Source organism: Pelodiscus sinensis, chromosome 20 (genome assembly GCF_052426305.1).
Source record: "Pelodiscus sinensis isolate ZL-2025 chromosome 20, ASM5242630v1, whole genome shotgun sequence".
Lineage (NCBI taxonomy): Eukaryota > Metazoa > Chordata > Testudines > Trionychidae > Pelodiscus > Pelodiscus sinensis.
In genome coordinates this window covers 7,638,582-7,658,304 of record NC_143071.1, presented here as the reverse complement: position 1 = coordinate 7,658,304, position 19,723 = coordinate 7,638,582, and the positions used below count along the sequence as shown (strand labels likewise).

The following is a 19,723-nucleotide window of genomic DNA, read 5'->3' as shown; positions in this document are numbered from 1 at the left end:
GGTTTAAAAAAAGAAAAGAATTAGATATGTTCCTGGAGGATATTAGCCAAGATGGTCAGGGATGCAACTCATGCTCTGGCTGCCCCTAGCCTCTGAGTGCCAGATGCTTGGAATGAGTGACGGGATGGATCAGTTGATATTTGGCCTGTTCTGTTAATTCTCTCTGAAGCATCAGGTATTTGGCCACTGTCCTAAGATACTGAGAGGTAGATGGACCAGCTGTCTGATCTAGTGCGACTACTCTATCCATATATCTCAGTCGAGGAGAAATAGCTATTGAATACATTTCCAGAGATTGGGCAAATTCAGTCTGACTAGTCTTTTGGTAATGCAACATAACTTTTTGAAGAAGTGTTTCCACAGCAAGCATGATTTTCACAATATTGACTCCTTATTCCCCCTCAAAAGGGTCCATTCACCCATCTAAATAATCAAAAACTAAAACCCTCCTGAAAAAGGGGGAGATGCCAGAGACTCCATGAAGTTTGGTAAGGAGTTTGCTGTTACCACTGTTTTTTTTTTTTTTAAACACGGGTGGCACTCAGATTCTATGATAAGCTATCTCATTACCAAGCCACTCTCTCAAAGCCAACAGTTCACATTTGTTCTTGGTTGTAACTTTGCTGATGTCAATGGAGGTGACACCCTAGAGGTGAATTTGCCCAGTATATGAGAGCGCGTCTCTTCTCCATGCTTTGTTGTACAAGTGTAACGAGACACCCAAAAATACAGCATCCTCCTCAGAAATTGCAGATGGGCATAAAACGATGGCTAGACATCCTAAAGCCAGACACAGCGTCTTTCATAGGGCACTTCCGTAGGTCTCAGGATGCCGTGCTAATGCAGCCAAAATGACAGGAAATGACATCTGAGTTTGAGGGGGATTTTTTCTTTATACAGTGGCAGCTGAGAGAAACTGCTTTCTTCCTGAAAACCCTCCAAGAGGCAGAGCTAGTTAATTCCTGTAAAAACCACAGATGCATCAGCTGAATCTTTCAAAGATCCCCTCCCTAGATATCATGCAGCACAGAGTAGCTGGAATAACAGGAAATAACAGCCATTTGTCAGCTGCCTGTAGCAGCTTAGTTAACACTGCACCACTTGCTATCCCAAAACGGGTTAATTCCTGCAAATTCATTAGTTTTCAGCCTGGTCTACACAGAAACATTGCACTGATTCAACTAAATACTAATGAATTGAATTAAGCTAAATCAGTATCAGTCTGCCTCTAACCAATATAAGTGAATCCACTCAAGGGGATTGCACTGATTTAATTAAAATCAGTTTAGCATTTGATTTAGTTAAATTGGTGGTGTTTGCCCTGAGAGAGAAGCTCCAACCGTTATGTCATGTTTCATAGGACAGCTGGTTTTTGCAGATTGACAGCAGCAAAACACTATTCTTCAGAAACACGCAGTACACAGAATGATGGGTTATTTCCTGTAAATGCCCTGAAGGTTTGCTTACTTTTTGAAACTGTTCCGCAGTTGTCTCCCCCTACCCTCAGTATCTTCCCAGACAGTAGAGATGGAGTCACTTCAACTTAATGAGACAGGATGCATGAGCTTTCATGGAGGTAATTGGGATTTGCTGAACTATAGCATCATATTCTGGAATTATTCAGGTCCTGGGTTGTATTCCTAGGGTAGAGTAATTTGGGTTCTGGAGGACTGTCTGGCTGCTTTGGTTTCAGACATTTGAAAAAAAGAAAAACAGACTAAAGGTTGTCTTCACTTTCTGAGTTTTGGTAAAGACCAAGAGATTTTGAAGAATGCCCAATGGCTTTAGATTGTCATACCATCAGAAAAGGTAATGTCCAGTTGGAGCTCTCCATTTTGACTGATGTTGTGGATCTCGACTTATCAAGGGTACTGAGGTCACAAACTCCTTCAGTTGTAGGCAGTGCTATTCCTGAGCTATTCATGTGGCTCTGCCTTGGGTCACAAGGGCCTTTTTAAAATCCCGCAGCTGTCATAGGTCTTGAAGTTCACTTGTCTAGGGCTCTGCATGGAGAATTTCCATCATCTGTGGCCCTAAACTAGTACTCTCCTCACTTGCACCCTGGTGCCACAACAGGTTGAGAGAACTCTGGTATTCTATAGTGGCTTCATAAGAAAAGTAAAGGCTCCCTGGATACAATCAAATGACTCCAAACAACTCAACTACAGCTGCTGGGATTGAATTTACAAAACTGATAGTACTTTCAAAAGTGAGAGTGATTTCTTGTGTGCCAGATTTTTTTTTTTTTTGTAAACTTAAAAAAAAAAAAAGCTCTTGTGCTTGCAAAGAAAATCTTTGCATTTTGAACCAAGTACAAACTGGTGAAAGGACATCTGTCTGAGACTGCACACATCGCAAACAATACACCTGCAATAATTTCTGTGCAATAATTACATCTGTGTAATTTAAAGGCAATACAAAATCCCGTGATCAAAATTTGCAGAGCGGTAAGGTTTAAGAAGAGAGGTGACCATATTATTTTGAGAAATGGTATGGTCTTCTGTGAGTAATGTCTCATTTCAGTCTCTCATATCAGGGCAGCATGGGAAGAGGCCATTATTTTTCTTCCATCCCTGCCCCCATCAGGATACCTCTATTGAGGTTTAAAGCAACCAGAAAAGAGACACGCAGGGACAAAATGCAGTGTGTCCTTTGGATGTCATTGCCTGGTGGGCCATCCACACACCCTGGCTGTGGCCCAATTCCAGGCAACTGTCCTTGCTGAGTCAAAAGGAGGGAGCCCCTATGGTTCCTGAAGAGTAAGGCCAGGTCTTAGCATTACTCAGGCTGGAACAGGGAGCATTACTGGTAACTCTTCCATTCCTGTGACAGGTCTTACAATTTTGGGGTGCATTTCTGTAAAGCCCCAGCTGCTAGCAGCAAGAGATGCCAGCTGAGGTTCAGCTTTCTTTCAAGTAACTTTCTAACCCTCATGGCTGCAGAGAAAAGCTTGAGAACACAGAGCTCAGAAAACAGAGCAGCAGCACCTGCAATTCATTAAAAAGCATGAAACTTATGGAAAAAATAATTTGTCTCCAGTGTTGTAGCTGGGTTGGCCCGAGGACACTAGAGAGACAGGGTTGGTGACAGAAATAAGCTTTGGAGCCACAGAGAGCTCGTCTTTGGGGGATGTTTGGGAAGTGTATGTGTGGGATGGCATGTGGACAAAGGGGGGATGGTGTGTGGGAGTATTATGGGATGGGGAGTAATGGAGCTGCTGGGAGGAGTGGGGTGTGAGGGGAAGTGTTATGGGGTGGAAGTGAGTGAAATGCTAGGGGGTGGGTATGCTGCGTGTGTGGGGAATTATGGGGTGAAAATGCAGGAGATGCTGGGAGAGTGGGGTGGTGGAAAAATGAGGGGAGGTGCTGGGAGGAGAGTGGGGGTGGTATGGAGTTGAGGGGATGCTGTGGGGTTGTTATGGGGAAGGAGTGTGAGAGATGCTCTGAGGGGTGGGAGATGCTAGGGGTGAGATGCTGGGAGATGTGGGGGTGGAATAAGGACAGGGGGATGCAGTGTGAGGAGGAGGAGGGTTATGGGGAGGGAGACGCTGGGAGGGGTGGGGGAGTGTGGGAAATGCTGTGGAGTGTGGGGGCTGTGGGGATAGTATGAGGTATGAGGAGAGATGGGGGGAGGGCTGGGAAGGGGGGGAGAGGGTTATGGGGGGGGGTGGGGGGGAGTGCAGGGAGATGTGGGGTGGGGCTGGCAGTGGGAGGGATGGGGGGAGGGAGGGGGCTGCTGGGAGTGGGGGGGGTGCAGGAGTGGTATGGGAGGGAGTGTGAGGGGTGCAGTGTGGGGGGAGGGGAGGGTGTGGGGCAGTATGAGGGAGCAGGGGATGCTGTGGGGGGAGGGCTATGGGGTGGGAGTGCAGGGGTGCTGTGAGGTTGGGGTGGTATGAGGTAGGGGGATAGTGGGGCTTATGCAATGGGGGTGCAGTATGAAGGAGCGGGGGATGCTATGGGGGGAGGGCTGTGGGGTGCGGGTGCTGAGGGAGCAGGGGATGCTGTGGGGTGGGAGTGGGGTGGTGGTATGAGGGAGTAGGGAATGCTGTGGGGGGAGGAGTGCAGGGCGTGTGGGGCAGTATGAGGGAGCAGGGGATGCTGTGGGGGGGGCTGTGGGGTGGGAGTGGGGCAATGCTATGGGGCAGGAGGCGGGAGCAGGGAATGCTGCAGGGGGAGGGGTATGGGGTGCGGGTGCAGGGCGTGTGGGGCAGTGGTATGAGGGAGCAGGGGATGCTGTGGGGGGACTGGGAGTGGGGCGATGCTATGGGGCAGGAGGCGGGAGCAGGGGATGCTGCGGGGGAGGGCGTGCAGGGTGTGGGGGGGTTGGGGCAGTAGGAGGGGGCGGAGGCCGGGCTGTGGGGGGCAGTGGCAGGGGGGCGCGGGGCGCTGTGGGGGGGGGGCGCTGCGGGGAAGAAGCCCCCCCCCCCGTGTTGAGTCTCTGAGGCGCTGGGCCCGGCCCCGCTCTGGCTCTGGAGCCGGCGGGAGGGACGGGCGCGCAGGGCCCCGCCTCGCCGCTGGGGCAGGAGGGTAAGGCCGCGCCCCGGCTCGGCGGCCTTGCGAGGCGGGGGGGCGATGGGGGGCGGGCCAGGCGCCGCGGCGGGGGGGGGGGGTCACTGTGGGGATCCGAGGGGTGCTGAGGGGGTGGTGTGGGGCTCGGGGGGGGGCTCGGGACGTGTTGTGGGGGGCAGGGGGTGGGGCCATTCTGAGGGGCAGGGGGAGTTCTGGGGTGGCTGTGGGGGGAGTGCTGGGACCCGTGTGTGCGACCCATAACCCGCGACTGCTGGTAACTAACAGGGTGTGTGGAGGAGCAGTCGGGGTGATGTGGTGATGGGATCAGGGCTATTTGCGGGGTGCGCGAGGTGGATTAGTCACTCAGCCCCACACACTTTGGGACAGGGTGTGTAGGGGTGAGAGGGTGAATTTCAGTGTCCCCCTTTTGAGGACTGAACTACCCGATAACGTAATCCCCCTTCTCTGCCTTTGATACTTTTTCTCATTTAAAAAAACAGCAGTGAGTACAATCAAGTGTATGAAAATAAAATGCACTTTTTGTGCACAATGAACTAATGGGATCAACATAGTCCCCTTAAAAATCTCCTCAGTCCTGCCTAATACTTTTTATAATACATTGTTAGGAAAATTTAAATATATATGTAATCTTTTTTCCTAAATTTACATATGTATTGGTATTATGTTGTATTCTTAATTATTGCGTGCACTTTATATTTCCTAATGTGCTCTGCAGTGCAGGCACGATTGTTACTAAAGCCATCTTGATACTCAGCAATCTGGCATTCAGTTTGCTAATCGCAGATGAAGATACATGAAGAAGCAAGAGATGAGATAACAAGATACTATCCTAAATGGTGGATGATTAATAGAAGTGTCCTTACAGAGGAAAAATTGGCATTTGTATTATACTGATAAGTGCTTCACCCAGTGCATGATGAATTGTTTATGGGGTGTTTTTTTTAGTCATAGTGACTTTTGTTCAATCATAGTGATAGAAATGTAGCCGTGTTAGTCTGGGGTAGTTGAAGCAAAATGCAGGACAATGTAGCACTTTAAAGACTAACAAGATGGTTTATTAGATGATGAGCTTTCGTGGGCCAGACCCACTTCCTCAGATCAAAAAATCCCACTTCCTCAGATCATTTTGTTCAATCAGTTATTGATAGAATTGCCTAAGCTTACAGAAGAAACAGCTTCTTGATCTTGGCTCTCCTACATCAGCATAAATCTGTTGACGTCAGCTGAGGGAGCTGCATTGTTTTTTGTTTTGTTTGTTGTTTTTGTACTGGTGCAAGTGAGATCAGAATAAAGTATAAAGATCTTTCTGCAGTGGCAGCCACTAGACTGATACAGTAGCAACAGGGATATTTTAAATGCGGAGGATGAAGCAAAGGAATGACATCATTTGTAGAACTACACTGGGAATTGTGAGTTTACAGCAAAATTTTCCCATGCTGGTTCCCTCCACCCCCCACCTCAGCACCCCCCAAAAAGCAGAAGCTGCTTCTGTTGGGGAGGGGGGCTGGGTATGGAAATTGTAGGGAAAAGAGGAAGCTAGACAGCCTGGCTGGGTAGCTAAGAGACTGTGGAAAACAGCTGTTAACTTACCAACACATCAGAAAAGGAATGAGAGGCTGGGTCATCAGGTGGTGGTAGAGGAAGGAAGGAAGCTGTTTAGAAAACATGCTAGGTATGAAACCTGGTTTTATAAATGCTTTTAGTCTTTTCTTTCTTTCCCTTGGGTCAGATGAAGGTGATTAAACACTCTGAGCAGGCCCTGAAGACAGCTTTGATCTCCAAGAACATGAAGCTTGTGAAGCTGTATGAGAATCTTGAATCTAGAGAGAAGTGTTTGCTGAATGAAGCATTTCAGCCAGACAGTGTACTTTTCAGACCCATCACACTGCATTCAGAGTCAGACTGGATCTCTTCACACCCGGAGCCCACCCAGGACTTTGAACAGTTTTATAATGATCCTTACAGAAGCAGACCAACATCTGAGAAAAGTACCATTTATGTACAGCCAATTGGTAATGTCTAACTATGATAGCTGAACCAAGCCATCTGTGTCTTTAATATGCCTGTCCAATTAAATATGACCTACTTAGGTTATATGTTTCAATTTTCAAATAAAAAGACTTTATAGAAGATCTCAAAGTTGTCTGGGGGTTAGAGCAGACTTGGGAGTCAGGACTCCTGTGTTTTATTCCTGATTCAGACATTCAGCTATATTGTTACAGAAAATTCACCAGTATCCTGCAAGCACTTATGGATGTGCTTAACTTTACTCATCTGAGTAGTCCTATTAGAATCAATGGAACTACTCATAGGACTAGAGGTCAACTCATCCATAAATACTTGTAGGATTAATAAAAACAATGAGGAGTCCTGTGGCACCTGAGAGACTAACAGATTTATTAGGGCATAAGCTTTCATGGTTTTTAGCTCTGTGGCTGTAAGTGATAACAAGTGGTGTTCTGTTATTTACCTTGTTGGGTCTGTCCTGAAGCAGGTGACACCTGCAGCCCCCAGCTAAAAACCCTCCAGCACGTCATTGACAACCTACAACCACTCCTGGAAAACGATCCTTCACTCTTACAGACTGTGGGAAACAGGCCAGTCCTCGCCTACAGACAGCGCCCCAACCTGAAGCAAATACCAGCAGCCACACACCGCACCACAGAAACACTTACCCAGGAACCTATCCCTTCAACAAACTGCATTGCCTGCTCTGTCCACATATCTACATGCAACATCCCTGCATGATGTTCCACCACATAAGCCACATTATCAGGGGCTCAACTACCTGCACATCCACTAACATGACACATGGCATCAAGTGCCAGCAATGCTCCTGTGCTAAGTGTATTGGCCAAATTGGGTTGTTTCTATGTCAAAGGATAAATGGACACAAATCAGACCTCAGGAATGGTAACTCACACAGACATGTAGGACAATATTTTAACCTCCCTAGACATTCAGTAATGGATTTGAAAGTAGCCATCCTTCTACAAAAAAATTGCAAAAACTGGTTACGAAGGGAGACATCTGAACTGGAATTCATCTTCAAATTCAACACAATCAGTTTAGGATGAATAAGGATCTCAACTGGTTAACACTTTACAAAGGCAATTTCCCCCTCTGAATATTCACATCTCCAGACCAAATGCTATGAATGACCCTCTTCCACCCAGACTTGATTAGCTTCATTAACACAAGCAACTTCTTCCTTATAGATACTCCTGCTTCTGCAACTTCCATTCCAATTCATCTGATAAAGTGGATTTTACCCATGAAAGCTTACACTCTAATAAATGTTAGTCTCTAAGGCCATGTCTACCCTAGGAGATTATTTTCAAGTTACTAAATTTGACTTCTGGGCGGCTGATTTTACAAATTTGAAGTTCTGTGTTCTCACTAAGGGGAAGAATTGAATGTAGTCCGAGGCAGGCTCTGTTAATGTGGACATGCTGTCTCGGACTCAGAGCCCCAGGAAGCACTCTGGTGAACTGCAGGAAGCCTTCTGGAGGCCAGTAAGTTTGAATTAGTGGTACCAGAGTGTCTACGCTAACATTTTGGATTTACAAATTCGGGAATAATGTTATTCCTCATGAAAAGCAGGACTGCAGACTTCAAATTCCATCGCCCCTTATTCCAGAACAACGGGCTTGGTAGTGTGGACGCAACACTTACAAAATCAAACTTGAGGGGCTAATTTCAGACTAAGGTCCTAGCAGGGCTGGCCCGAGCCATTCGTGCGCCCTGGGAACACAGTGCCGCCCCCAGGAGTGCGATGCATGTGTGTCCCTGCCCCTGGGTGCCCAGTGCATGCGTGGCCCTGCCCCCAGGTGCGCAGCGCATACGTGGTCCTGCCCCGGGGTCCCTGGCCTGGCAGTCCCGCGCGGCGCTCCCTACAATGGGTGCCCAGGCAGTAGCCCGGTTGGCCTGTACCTTGGGCCAGCTCTGGGTCCTAGTATAGACCAGGCCTAAAGTGCCACAGGACTCCTTGTTGCTTTCACGGATACAGACTAACATGGCTAGCCCTGTGAGACTTGTAGGATTAGGTCCTTCTGTGCCTCTGTTTAGCAATGTTTAAAATGGTGAAAACTTAATTAAGCATTACTGGAGAGTTGTGAAGCTTAATCAATATTTACAACATGCTTTGATTTCTTTGGATGAAAGGTGCTAAAGAAATGCAAATTACTATTATTAAATATGTTCTTTCTTGTGAAGATCCATGCTGTCATTGATCACAGTAAATAATATAGAATACATATTTTATGGTAGCTTTCACAGGTTTTGATTAACTTGTGTATAAAATTGTTTTAAGAAAAACAGGAACAGTCATAATCTTTGGGGGGGGGGGGGAACCCACTGATAGTAATAACAAGCTAATAACAAATACAATATGGTGAAACTCAGTCCATCAGTTTCCTTACTCCATCTATATTTGATCAACTGTTTATGGGAGTTGCTATTACTTTTGAAACTGATGTTTTAATTACAGTTATGAGTAATGAATTCACTATTGCAGTCTACAGCACTGATGTCTGTGTTGTCTCTTATGGTTACCATTGTAATATTTGACTTTTAAATATTATGCATCACAGCACTTGAATGTGACAGCGATTACACAATACCTTTATTTAAAAAACAAGTCTCCCACTTCCTTACTGTACAATAATTATCCCAAACGTGGCTGTATCACTGTTAAGAGAGTATTTTGGAGCATTCCAGTAGAATAACTTTGTCACCACATTTTTGGGTTAAGGGAATAGAAGTTAAATAAAAAGAGGCTTTCTTGGAGTTGCATAGAAATGATGAACAGTTACAGTTGTGTTTTGTGCCATGTATTATAATAACTGTTTGTATTTTCTTTTGATAACTTGGAGTAAATGTGATGTCCAATACCACATATGAAATAAGAGGGAATATTAAAATTATAATTCTTTGGGGGGATTTTTTAAAAAATGAGTTGATTGAATGAGTTACCATAGCAGGTTTCTAACTTGATGTTATTTTGTACTGTTTATATAGGTTCTTTTGGGGACACCAAAGTTAGCACGGAGGATTATATGAAATGGTTGAAGGATTACTGTGAAGCCTTTTACTATAGCCTAACTGTAAAAATCCTGGAGCCAGTTCCTGTTTCACACACAGGTTGTGCTTTTCGAGTGAACGAGTATACATGCAATCTACAGATTCATGCAGGTATGTAGGGAGCAGGAGAATAGTATCAGTTTGGAAACCGACTCCTTGTAAAAAGATTTGGATAATAAATGGCCATTGAGTTTCTTGAAATTCTGTCATGGGGTGCTATGAGGTTAAATATATTAAAGTTTGTGAGGTGTTTATATACTTCAGTAAGGGTATGTCTAAACTACACCCCTCTTTTGAGAGAGGTATGTAAATTAGACAGATCGAAATTGAAAATGAAGCTGGGATTTGAATTTCCCGTGCTTCATTTCTACAATGGCGACCATTAAGGGCTTTTCGGAAGTAAAACCGCCGGCTAACCAGGGTTCTTTTTAAAAAAAAAAAAAAAAAGTTTTCGAAAGATTCCATACTCTTCATTTGAGGAGTACGGGATCTTTCAAAACGAGTTTTTTTCCCCCAAAAGAACCCCATCTAGATGGCGGTTTTACTTTCGAAAAGCCCTTTTTCGAAAGACTGTGTGGCTGCCATTATGCAAATGAAGTGCGGGAAATTAAAATCCTGGCTTCATTTGCAATTTCAATCTGTCTAATTTACATCCCTCTCTCGAAAGAGGGGTGTAGTTTAGACATACCCTAAAGGGGAGGTTATATCAGTGCCACAGGCAGAAAGAGAAAAGGATGGATGACTAGAGGTTCTTTGTCAGCAGCTCACTAGAATCTCCAAACATGCAACTTACAGTGCAGTGGAGAAGTATGGGCTAGTTGTTTGAGCAAACTCAGTAATGCAAGATCCTAATCCCAGCTTTGGTTACAGATCTGATGCTGCAACCTTTATTCACATGAGTAGTTCTGTTGTCATCAGTGCCATTCATGCAAGTTAAAGGCATTCGATTAATGTCTAAAAAAAAGTGACTGTCATTCCATTACTGTATATTGATATATCACATGCTTGGTAGTGCATTCAAGCTTGATCACAAAGTTCCTTAAACTAATCAGATGGTCAGCTAGCCAAGTAGTTTTCATGGAAACATTAATTATTTAAAACTAACAGAATATATTGTATGAGTCTAAAGATCAAACAGATGTCCAAGCTAGTTTAGACTGAGATGCTTTTTCTTTAGATATTGCCTCAACATCACTTGATGATTACATATTCTGTTCATTCCCTCTGAAGCACAGGCTTTGGCCACTGTTGGAAGACTAGGGCTAGAACGACCTTTGGTCTGACCAGTACAGACATTCTTGTTTCTTACATTATCATTTTTGACCCTTATAATTATATGAAAGTATTGAAGCATTACTGTGAAGTCTTTTACTATGGCCTGTCTGAAGCCAGTTCGTGGTGGTGATTTTTGTGAATTGGCTACTGTTCTATTAGAAACTTTGCTGAGACCACCAAATGTTCCTCTGACCATTGGGATTTTTAACCTGCAAATAGATTCAAACATCTATATTTATTAAGCAGCCTGAGTACTCTTGTAAAATATTAATTCAGTACCCTGAATAGAAAAATATTATCTACTCTAAGGACTTATCTAGGGTTAGTGCTTTGTCAAAGCTCACTGTGGAACACTGAGTGTCTGTTATCAGGATCCAGGTGGAAACTTAGTGAGCACAGTAAGCTAGTATGCTGTAGCTTCACCGTGTAGCTTTCTGTGTACTTATTTAGTGCATTCTCACAAGCCCCGATTTCATCATGAAACCAATCCTGCAAGCAGAACTCCCCTTGGAAATTCTGTATATGGAAGGTTTACAAGATCTGACCATGTTAGCAGCATTGGCGCCTCCAGTTTGATAATGTAGCTGGACACTTACATCACATAATCCAATGGCTCTTAACCTTTCTGGACTACAGTATCCCTTTGAGGAGTCTGATTTGTCTGGCTTAGCCCCAGGTTTCACTTCACTTAAAAACCACTTGCTTACAAAATCAGACATAAAAATACAAAAGTGGCACAGCACACTATCACTGAAAAATTGCTTCCATTCTCATTTTTACCATATAATTTTATAATAAATACATTGGAATATAAATATTGTATTTGCATTTCAGTGTTCGCTTTGCAGAGCAATAAGGGACAAGTAATTGTATGAAATTTTAATTTGAACTGACTTCACTAGTGCTTTTAATGTACAACTAGGCAAATATGTAGAGAAACTGATGTACCCCTAGAACACTTGGGGGTACAACCAGGGGTACACGTACTCCTGGTTGAGAACCATTGGCATAATACTATGACGGCTTTCACAGCTTTCTTTTCTGCTGACTTATGCTTCTCCTGAAATGAGTTGTTTTCTGTTGTTCCTACAGGGGACATCTTGAAATACTTAAAGAAAAAAAAGCCCAGAGATGCTTTCTGTATTGTTGGGATAACAATGATAGATCTTTATCCAAGGGAATCCTGGAATTTTGTCTTTGGACAAGCCTCTTTGACAGAAGGTATTCAATTTTATATCGGGATAAAACTAAAATGACTCCAAAATGCTAGGAATCAATTTACAGTGAAAAGAAATAAAATATGCTAAATACAGGAGGAAGTAATTGAATTGATGCATAATTTGTGTAAAAATAGTGTGTGATACTGTTCTAACTCAGGGCTACGCAACATGTGGCCTGTGGGCCGCATGCGGCCCATTTCTTTGCAGCCTGTGGTGTATTTACAGTGTGGTTTGGGTTGATATGTGTTCTAGCAGTTAAATTCCTGAATTGTTGTGAAGCCAAAACAAAAAAGTAGTCAATATAATGGTCTTCTGTTGAGATGCGTTTTAGTAGTTAAATTCCTGGACTGTCATTGCTCATTAAAAGTGCTGTCATATGAGTGGAAATCGGGTAAATATTGCATTTTATTAATATCAGCAGAACTGACTTAAATGGGACCTGCGTGTTATGTAGTCTTGCCTTAATCTTTGTATTCATGCCTGTCAGTGTGAAAGAAGTTATTTACATATATTTGCATGTATATACAACTACACTTAAATTGCGACCCTCGGCATGTGCTGTGAGTATCATTGTGGCCCCCGGAGCTTCCAAAGTTGAGTAGCCCTGTTCTAACTCATAAAGTTCAAGCTCATTACATTTAAGAAACAGTCAAAAGAACAACAGATTTGATTAGTCTACCTTTAAAAGAAAAATGCCTAAGACTTTTTGTTACTTTAAATATCTTTCCCTTTCTATACTGAATCTTGCTGGATAAGTTCACAGCCCTAAATGGTTTGTTTTTTTTCTTTTTGGTTTATACAGTTAGGTTTGTGTTGGTTTCTGTTTGTCTGTTTAGCGAGTTACAGAAGTGCCAGAGAAACTGAGGTCACATTTTTAAGGTTTCTTTTTTAATCTCTGATAAGTAAACTGTGCATTTTGCTTTTTAAAAGAAAATCTTATGCCAATAAAGAAGGTTTTGTTGCCCAAAGAATTTAAATCCACCTCAGAACATGCTTAAATTACCTGTATTTCTTTGATGACTTACTGTCACAAGCAGAGGCTGGGCTGAAAAAGAACAGCAAAAAATAGTAAATTGCTGCTACAAAGACTCTCAAACCCTCTGCAACACCATGACCCATTGGCAAAGGGCCCCCTGTTCTTTGCAGACAGCTCTTACCCCAGACAAACCCAGTACGCCAAACATGTTTTATAGGGTGAAGAGAATAAAGAGAAACATGTAAGTTATCTATAGAAGACTTGTAACTTATCAAGATTCATAATCATTGCGAGACGTATGTATGGGTAATATATAGAAAGTTTGCTTTATAACTTGAAGCAAAAATTAGTCATCAAGGTTAATGCCTATTCTTCAAGGCTGGAGTTATCACCCCTCGCTGTTAAACTGAGAATGCAATGCAAGGCTTACTTGTTTAGTCTTGTGCAATAGCAAGACTTTGAATGGGAAACCATCAGATGCAACTGCAAACAGTCAAAACCACTTGAAGATAAAAAAGGGACTTTACAGCAAGATGGGTTTGCTCTGTCTCTGAATAGAAACAAAAGATTGGTTACAGTATAACAAAGAGGGAAAGGCCCTCTGGATCCATTCACTGAGGAAACCCCTTGTTGAACAAAGGTGTTTTCATACATGTTTAGATCATGATTCTTGGGAAACCAGACAGTTTTACCACAATCTGAACTTTGCAGGGGAAGCCTACTTTATTAGGTAGGAAAGGTATTTATTAATAAATGTAGACCTGTGTTCATTTTGTTGCTTTTGTTTTGCATTGTAACTGAATGTTTCAACTGCTTTATCTTGTGTCTAGTTTAATCTTTTTCTACCATATATTTTAGAGGTAGTTTGTGTGTTTGTTTATTCAAGAACTCGTAAACGGTAAGAGCTAGGACCACCAAATTCAAGTATGCAACTTGTTCTTATAATAACTAAAAGCAACACAAGGGCTTGAGTATGCCAGGAAAATGGGATGTGCCTGGAATGGGATTACTTCTCATAAAGCCAAACAGAAGAATCATGAGGTTGGCTGGGGGGAAGGAGGCTGAAGCTCCCCTCTGCCCAGATTCATATGGAGACATTGCTGGCTGTTCCCCTTCATCACTGTCAGGGAGCGAGGGAGAAGTGCACAGTTTGCTGCATTCCTCACTGCAGATGAGCTGTGCACTTTGCTCTCGTTCCCTGACAGAAACAGGTAGGGGAAGAGCAAGCAGCCCTGGTGTGAATTGGGGAAGGGGCATTTCCACCATCCCCTGCACACACCCCTCCACACCAACCCCCTGCCCTGAGCCCCACATCCCCAACTCCTGCAACCTCCCCCACCCCCCACAATAACCCCCTGTCTTGAGGCCCCTGCACTTCACTCCACACTTATATTTCTTACAGGTATTGTTGTATTACAGCTCCCCTCCTGCCCCTTGGGGAGTTGAAATACAAAGGTACCTGTAAGAAATGTAAGTTACTTTCACAAGAGCTAAGAGGAGCCAGAAAAACTGGATGATCCTGCTATAGGATCACTTCTCAATAAACCTTACAGAAAAGAGATAAAACAGAGAAATTGGGAGTAGTGCTCTCTTTTGGCACAGCTAAACCAGTGCTTTCAGGTTTACAAACTAGAAGAAAATGGTATTGCAAACCACATTGACTAAATGTATAAAGTTATAATATTTAGACTGTTTAGTTCTGAGTCTGGTGTCACACCACTGTAAATTTGGAGTCTGTACATTAACGGCAATGGAGTGATTCCTGTATTAGTGAAAGAAAACTTAGGACTTCTCTGTCCTCATTGCACATTTGCAGTATGAATTCACTTCACAGACCACGACAGCCTTTAACCTATGATGCACAAAATCTACATCTCAAAATATTGTTCTTTGGCCTTTTCAACCTTAAATAGAGTGCCTGTATTGTTCAAAGTAAAACTTTTTCTCGTCTTAGCTATTCCAAAAACATGTATGCTTGCAAAAATCTGCTCAGGCCACTGACTGGGTAAAACCATTTGCTTAGTGGGTGAGTACATTTAAATGCCAGGCTTAGTTGCCATATCTTGCCATGAGCCCAATTCTGTACTCAGTTATAATTGGACAACTACATTAATTTTATTTGGGATTGCTGAACATAAGTGCAAGTAGATTTTGGTCTGACATCTGCCCAAAATACATTGCAACTGGCTCTATTTCTCCAGAGGCTGACTACTAGAAATAAAGTCCAGTTTGCATAGGTGCTTCTGATTTGACCCGTTCCTCAATTCCCATCTTATGTGCCTGATAGAGCAAGCCCTCCACTTGCCAAATTATCATAGAAATCAGTGGAATTACCCTTATTTACACTTGTGATTAAATTGGATATTTTTTTATGTTGATTTTTTTCTTTAATTCACATTCTAACGTATTTAACAAAATACTGTTTGAAAATAATCAATTGATCTATAATTTTCATCAGAGAAAAGGCTCTCAGTGAGAAATGTTGGCCCCTTTATGTATAGCTTTAATTTAAATAGTATTTTTCTGGTTCACTGTTTGTTTGTTTTTTATGTATTATTTCCCCTGAATTGGCTAGTTGACGCCAGAAATAAGGAATCTAAAATTACCTATGTAACATCTGTGACAAAATCTGGCACAGATTCCAATTCAGCAAGGCACTTAAGCATGTGGCTAAGTTTGTTAGTATCCCTATGGACTTGAATGAGACTACTTTATAATTTAAAGGTAGTTCCATACTTAAGGACCTTGCTGAACTGGATAATACAGCTTGAGTCCTAATTCTGGGAGGTTTTGAATGTACTCATTTGCCACTGACATCAATCTCAGGATGGGCCCTAACACAGCTATTAGGGGCCTAATTTCAGATTTTGGTGGGGGGAGGGACAACTTTAACCATGATTCTAGGGGCTATTTAGGCACTTTAAAACTCTGCAAAATTATCTGACAAAAAACTAGTTAGCTGACCAGAGCCCTATATCTATTTCCTATATAAAAGACAAATATTAGATCCACTCAGCTTTAATAATAAGATGATCTGACATCTTGTGGCAAGTCACTTACAGGACACTGTTAGGTTTAAAATGTTAATGTACGGACATTGTTACTAACTCTGCAGAGAGAGAGAGAGAGAGACCCTATCAGAATCTAGATTTCTAGCTCAGCTCAGCTCTGGGATAGGAGAGGGGTCTAGTTGGGTATAGTGGGAACAGATATATCTAGGTTCTACGTAAGAACATCAGAATCACCAGACTGGGTCAGACCAAAGGACCATCTAGCCCAGTATCCTGTCTTCTGACAGTGTCCAATGCCAAGTGCTTCAGGGGGAATGAACGCAACTAGGGTTGCCAGGTGGTCTCCCAAAAAATACCGAATGCACGGGCTAAAAATTTGTTGACCCAAAAAAAAACCAATCACCCACACCAAGCTACTACCAAGAGCCACCAAGCTGGGAACAAAGGAGGAAGCAGCAGAGCTCATGCAAAGCTGCCGCCTGCTACCCAAAGCAACCATGGGTAGGAAGGTGACTCCCCCATAGCCAAGTCTTTGGGTGTCCAAGTGGGAAGAAGCAGAAATTCCACCCCAGTCAGTTTTGACTGAGGGCCCATGGAAGGCGCCTAAACGCAACCACAAAGTTCCTGCAGGCTTCTCTCCTGGACTATGGTGCCACAAAGCGCTTGAACAGCGCTCAGGAGCAGGGACAGGGCTTCTTCTCCTCCCCAAGGCGTCACTCCTCCTCAGACGCAATCAGCTGAGGGCTCCCAGCTCCAATTGCATCCCACTTCCCAGCCACTCCCCGCACCCCCATCCGGCTTCTGCACACAACCGGAGGCTCTCAGCACTGATCACAGCCCCACCTCCCAGCCTGGGAATCCCTGTGATTGCGTGCAGAAGCCCAGCAGGGGGAGTGGCTGGGACTCCCTACCACTCCCCCCACCCGGTTTCTGCATGCAACCACAGGCTCTCAGCTGGGAGGCAGGGCCATGATCGGCGCTGGGAGCCTGTGGTTGTGTGCAGAAGCTGGGTGGGGGGAGTGGCTGGAAGTCCTAGCCCCCCACCCCCGCCAGGCTTCTGTCTGGCGCCCAGCGGCAAAACAGAAAATACTGGACATTGCACATGTCCGGTATTTTCTGAATTTTTTTACTGGACAGAGGGCACAAAAATCGGACTGTCTGGTAGACCTGGCAACCCAAAACAACAGGCAATCACTGAGTGGTTCCTCCCATCACCCACTCTCAGCTTCTGAGAGTCACACAGAACGTGGAGTTAGATTTCTGCCCACACTGGCTAATAGCCATTTAGGGACTTATTCTCCGTGAATGTATCTAATTTTATTTTGAACCCTGTTATAGTCTTGGCCTTCACAACATACTTTGGCAAAAAGTTCCACAGGCTGATTGTACAGAAATACTTTCTTTTGTTTGTTTTAAATCTGCTGCCTATTAATTTCATTGACTTCTAGTTCTGGTGTTATTTGAAGGAGTAAATAACACTTACTCAATTTTTCCACATCATCCCATGATTTTATAGACCTCTGTCATGTCCCCCCTTAATCTTCTTTTTTCCAAACTAAACAAGCCTTACTCATCTGTTTTCCAAACTGAAAAATCCCAGTCTTTTTTTAATCTCACCTCGTATGGCATGTGTTCAGGACTCCTAGTAATGCCTATTGTCCTTCTCTGTACCTTTTCCAAATCCAGTATATCTTTCTTGAGATGGGGTGATCAGATTTGCATGCAGTATTCAATATGTGTGCATCAAGGTTTGAGAGGCAAATTTTCCTATGGGCAGAATAGTGGATTCAAAGTTAAAGATTTGATTCTCTGTTGCTGAATGCCTCTTTGACAGTTGTGTAATTCCATTAATCTAATTCCAGTAGAGTTGTACCCACTTTAAAGCTTGAGTAATACAGTGGTCTGAGACTCTTCTGAAAATTTAATCAATTGAGCACAAACTCTCATGCCAAAAAGGCCCATGTGCCATTGCTGAAATTAAGTAAGGAATAGTGGTAACGTTCCCTATTGTCTCTCTGGCTACGTCTAGACCATGGGGTTTTTGCGGGATACCAAAGATATCCTGCAAAAATCCTGCTGCCCTGTCCAAGAAATGCATTTGCTCTTCCGTTCTTGTTTTTTTTCCGTGGAAGAGCAAACGCGCTCTTTCGGACACCTGTATACCTCATTTCATGAGGCATAAGGGCTCCACCAAAAGAAGAGGCTTTCCCATCATTTGGCCCCATCTAGATGGGGCCAAATGGCGGAAAAGCCTCTTCTGGAAAAAAAAAGGCGAAAAAAGCTACACAAAATGCAGAATGCATTTTGTGTAGCTTTTTTTGCAAAAACACTGCAGTCTAGACCTAGCCTCTAATGTTAAGCAAACAGAAAATGTCCTCTTGTGCAACTTTGTTCATAATCCTGCTTTACGAGAGAAGTCTAATCCTTTATTACATAGTAGATCACCTGATACCATTTCAAATTCGCCAACTCTAAATTTAAAATCTGAGTGAAGTTGAGTTCAGTGTAAACTACTCGGTTGGAATCTTACACGCTTTATTTGAAGTTTGCACAGAATATAATGTAAAAGCAATATTTACATGCAGTGTTAGTGTGCTTTCTGACTAACTACATGTGTGCTTTGGATGCACTTTGTTTAGTGTACGGTTTGGCATATAAAAGCTGGGATACATGGTGTTTTATGCAGATAAAAATATGTATAGTTGCTAATATGTGCCGTCTCATAATTATTGTTGTGCAAATTTTCAGTGAGATAAAATGTACTAGTCAAATGTTAAAATACACATATTCAAAACCTATCTTATAGTGACATCACACACAAGATCTTGGAGTCTCCTTTGTGGTTTGTAGAATTACCACTTGAGTTCATTTCTGCACTGTAGAATTTAGCACTACTTCACTGTGCCGGGGAACTTTTACCGTGTTCAGTGAGCTTACGCACCTACGGGGTAGAGATGTGAACGACTAGTTGACTATCTGGTAAGCCAGAGCTACTCAACTTTGGAAGCCCCAGGTGCCACAATGATACTCACAGCACATGCAGAGGGCCACAACTTAAGGCATATACATGTAAATATATATGCAAATATATGCAAATAGCTTCTTTTACACCGACGGGCATGAATACAAAGATTAAACCTTAAGCCGTGGCACTGTACCCACACGTGGCCAGTGTGAGCCAGTCAGCACCGCTCAGGCTCCGCCCACAAGGCTGAGCAGCCAGCAATTCCCACAATGCCCCAGAGCTCCCGGCACCTCCTCCCTAAAGCCTAGAAACGCTGATACCCCGTACCCTTCTGTTCCAGCCAGCCCGTCCATTTACGTCTTTTACGGCTCACCCCACCTGGGAGACGCCTCACTGTTGTGGAGTGTGTTCCCAGTGGAGGCCATGTTCAAAAGATCCCACCTGCGGGCCATGTGTTGAGCCCTGCGTAAACCCAAACCGCACTGTGGGCCGCAAACAAACGGGCTGCGGGCTGCATGCGACCCACAGGCCGTGTGTTGAGTAGCCCTGTGATAAGCAAATGCTTATCAGATAGTTGATACACTAGTCGACTAGTTGCTTCCCTCCCTCCTTGCTGCATCTATCAGACTATGAGAAAGAGGCAGCAAGGAGGAGGGAAGCAGAAG

At 43.6% G+C, this 19,723-nt stretch overlaps 1 protein-coding gene across 3 annotated transcripts in view; it reads left to right on the top strand.

Moving 5' to 3' along the window:
• The first annotated feature begins 1,500 nt into the window (after positions 1-1,500).
• Positions 1,501-19,723, top strand: part of AMZ2 (archaelysin family metallopeptidase 2) — a 30,562-nt gene continuing 12,339 nt past the window's right edge. Inside the window, exons 1-4 of one of the 3 annotated variants that reach the window (XM_006110564.5) lie at positions 1,501-1,576; positions 6,259-6,541; positions 9,549-9,722; positions 11,979-12,107. In XM_006110564.5, the coding sequence (XP_006110626.3) occupies positions 1,571-1,576; positions 6,259-6,541; positions 9,549-9,722; positions 11,979-12,107 (592 nt within the window). In that variant the 5' untranslated portion in view covers positions 1,501-1,570. Of the gene's footprint in view, positions 1,577-4,405; positions 4,527-4,868; positions 5,939-6,258; positions 6,542-9,548; positions 9,723-11,978; positions 12,108-19,723 lie in introns of those variants that run through there. The other 2 variants (XM_075903986.2, XM_006110563.5) reach the window with 2 other exon arrangements.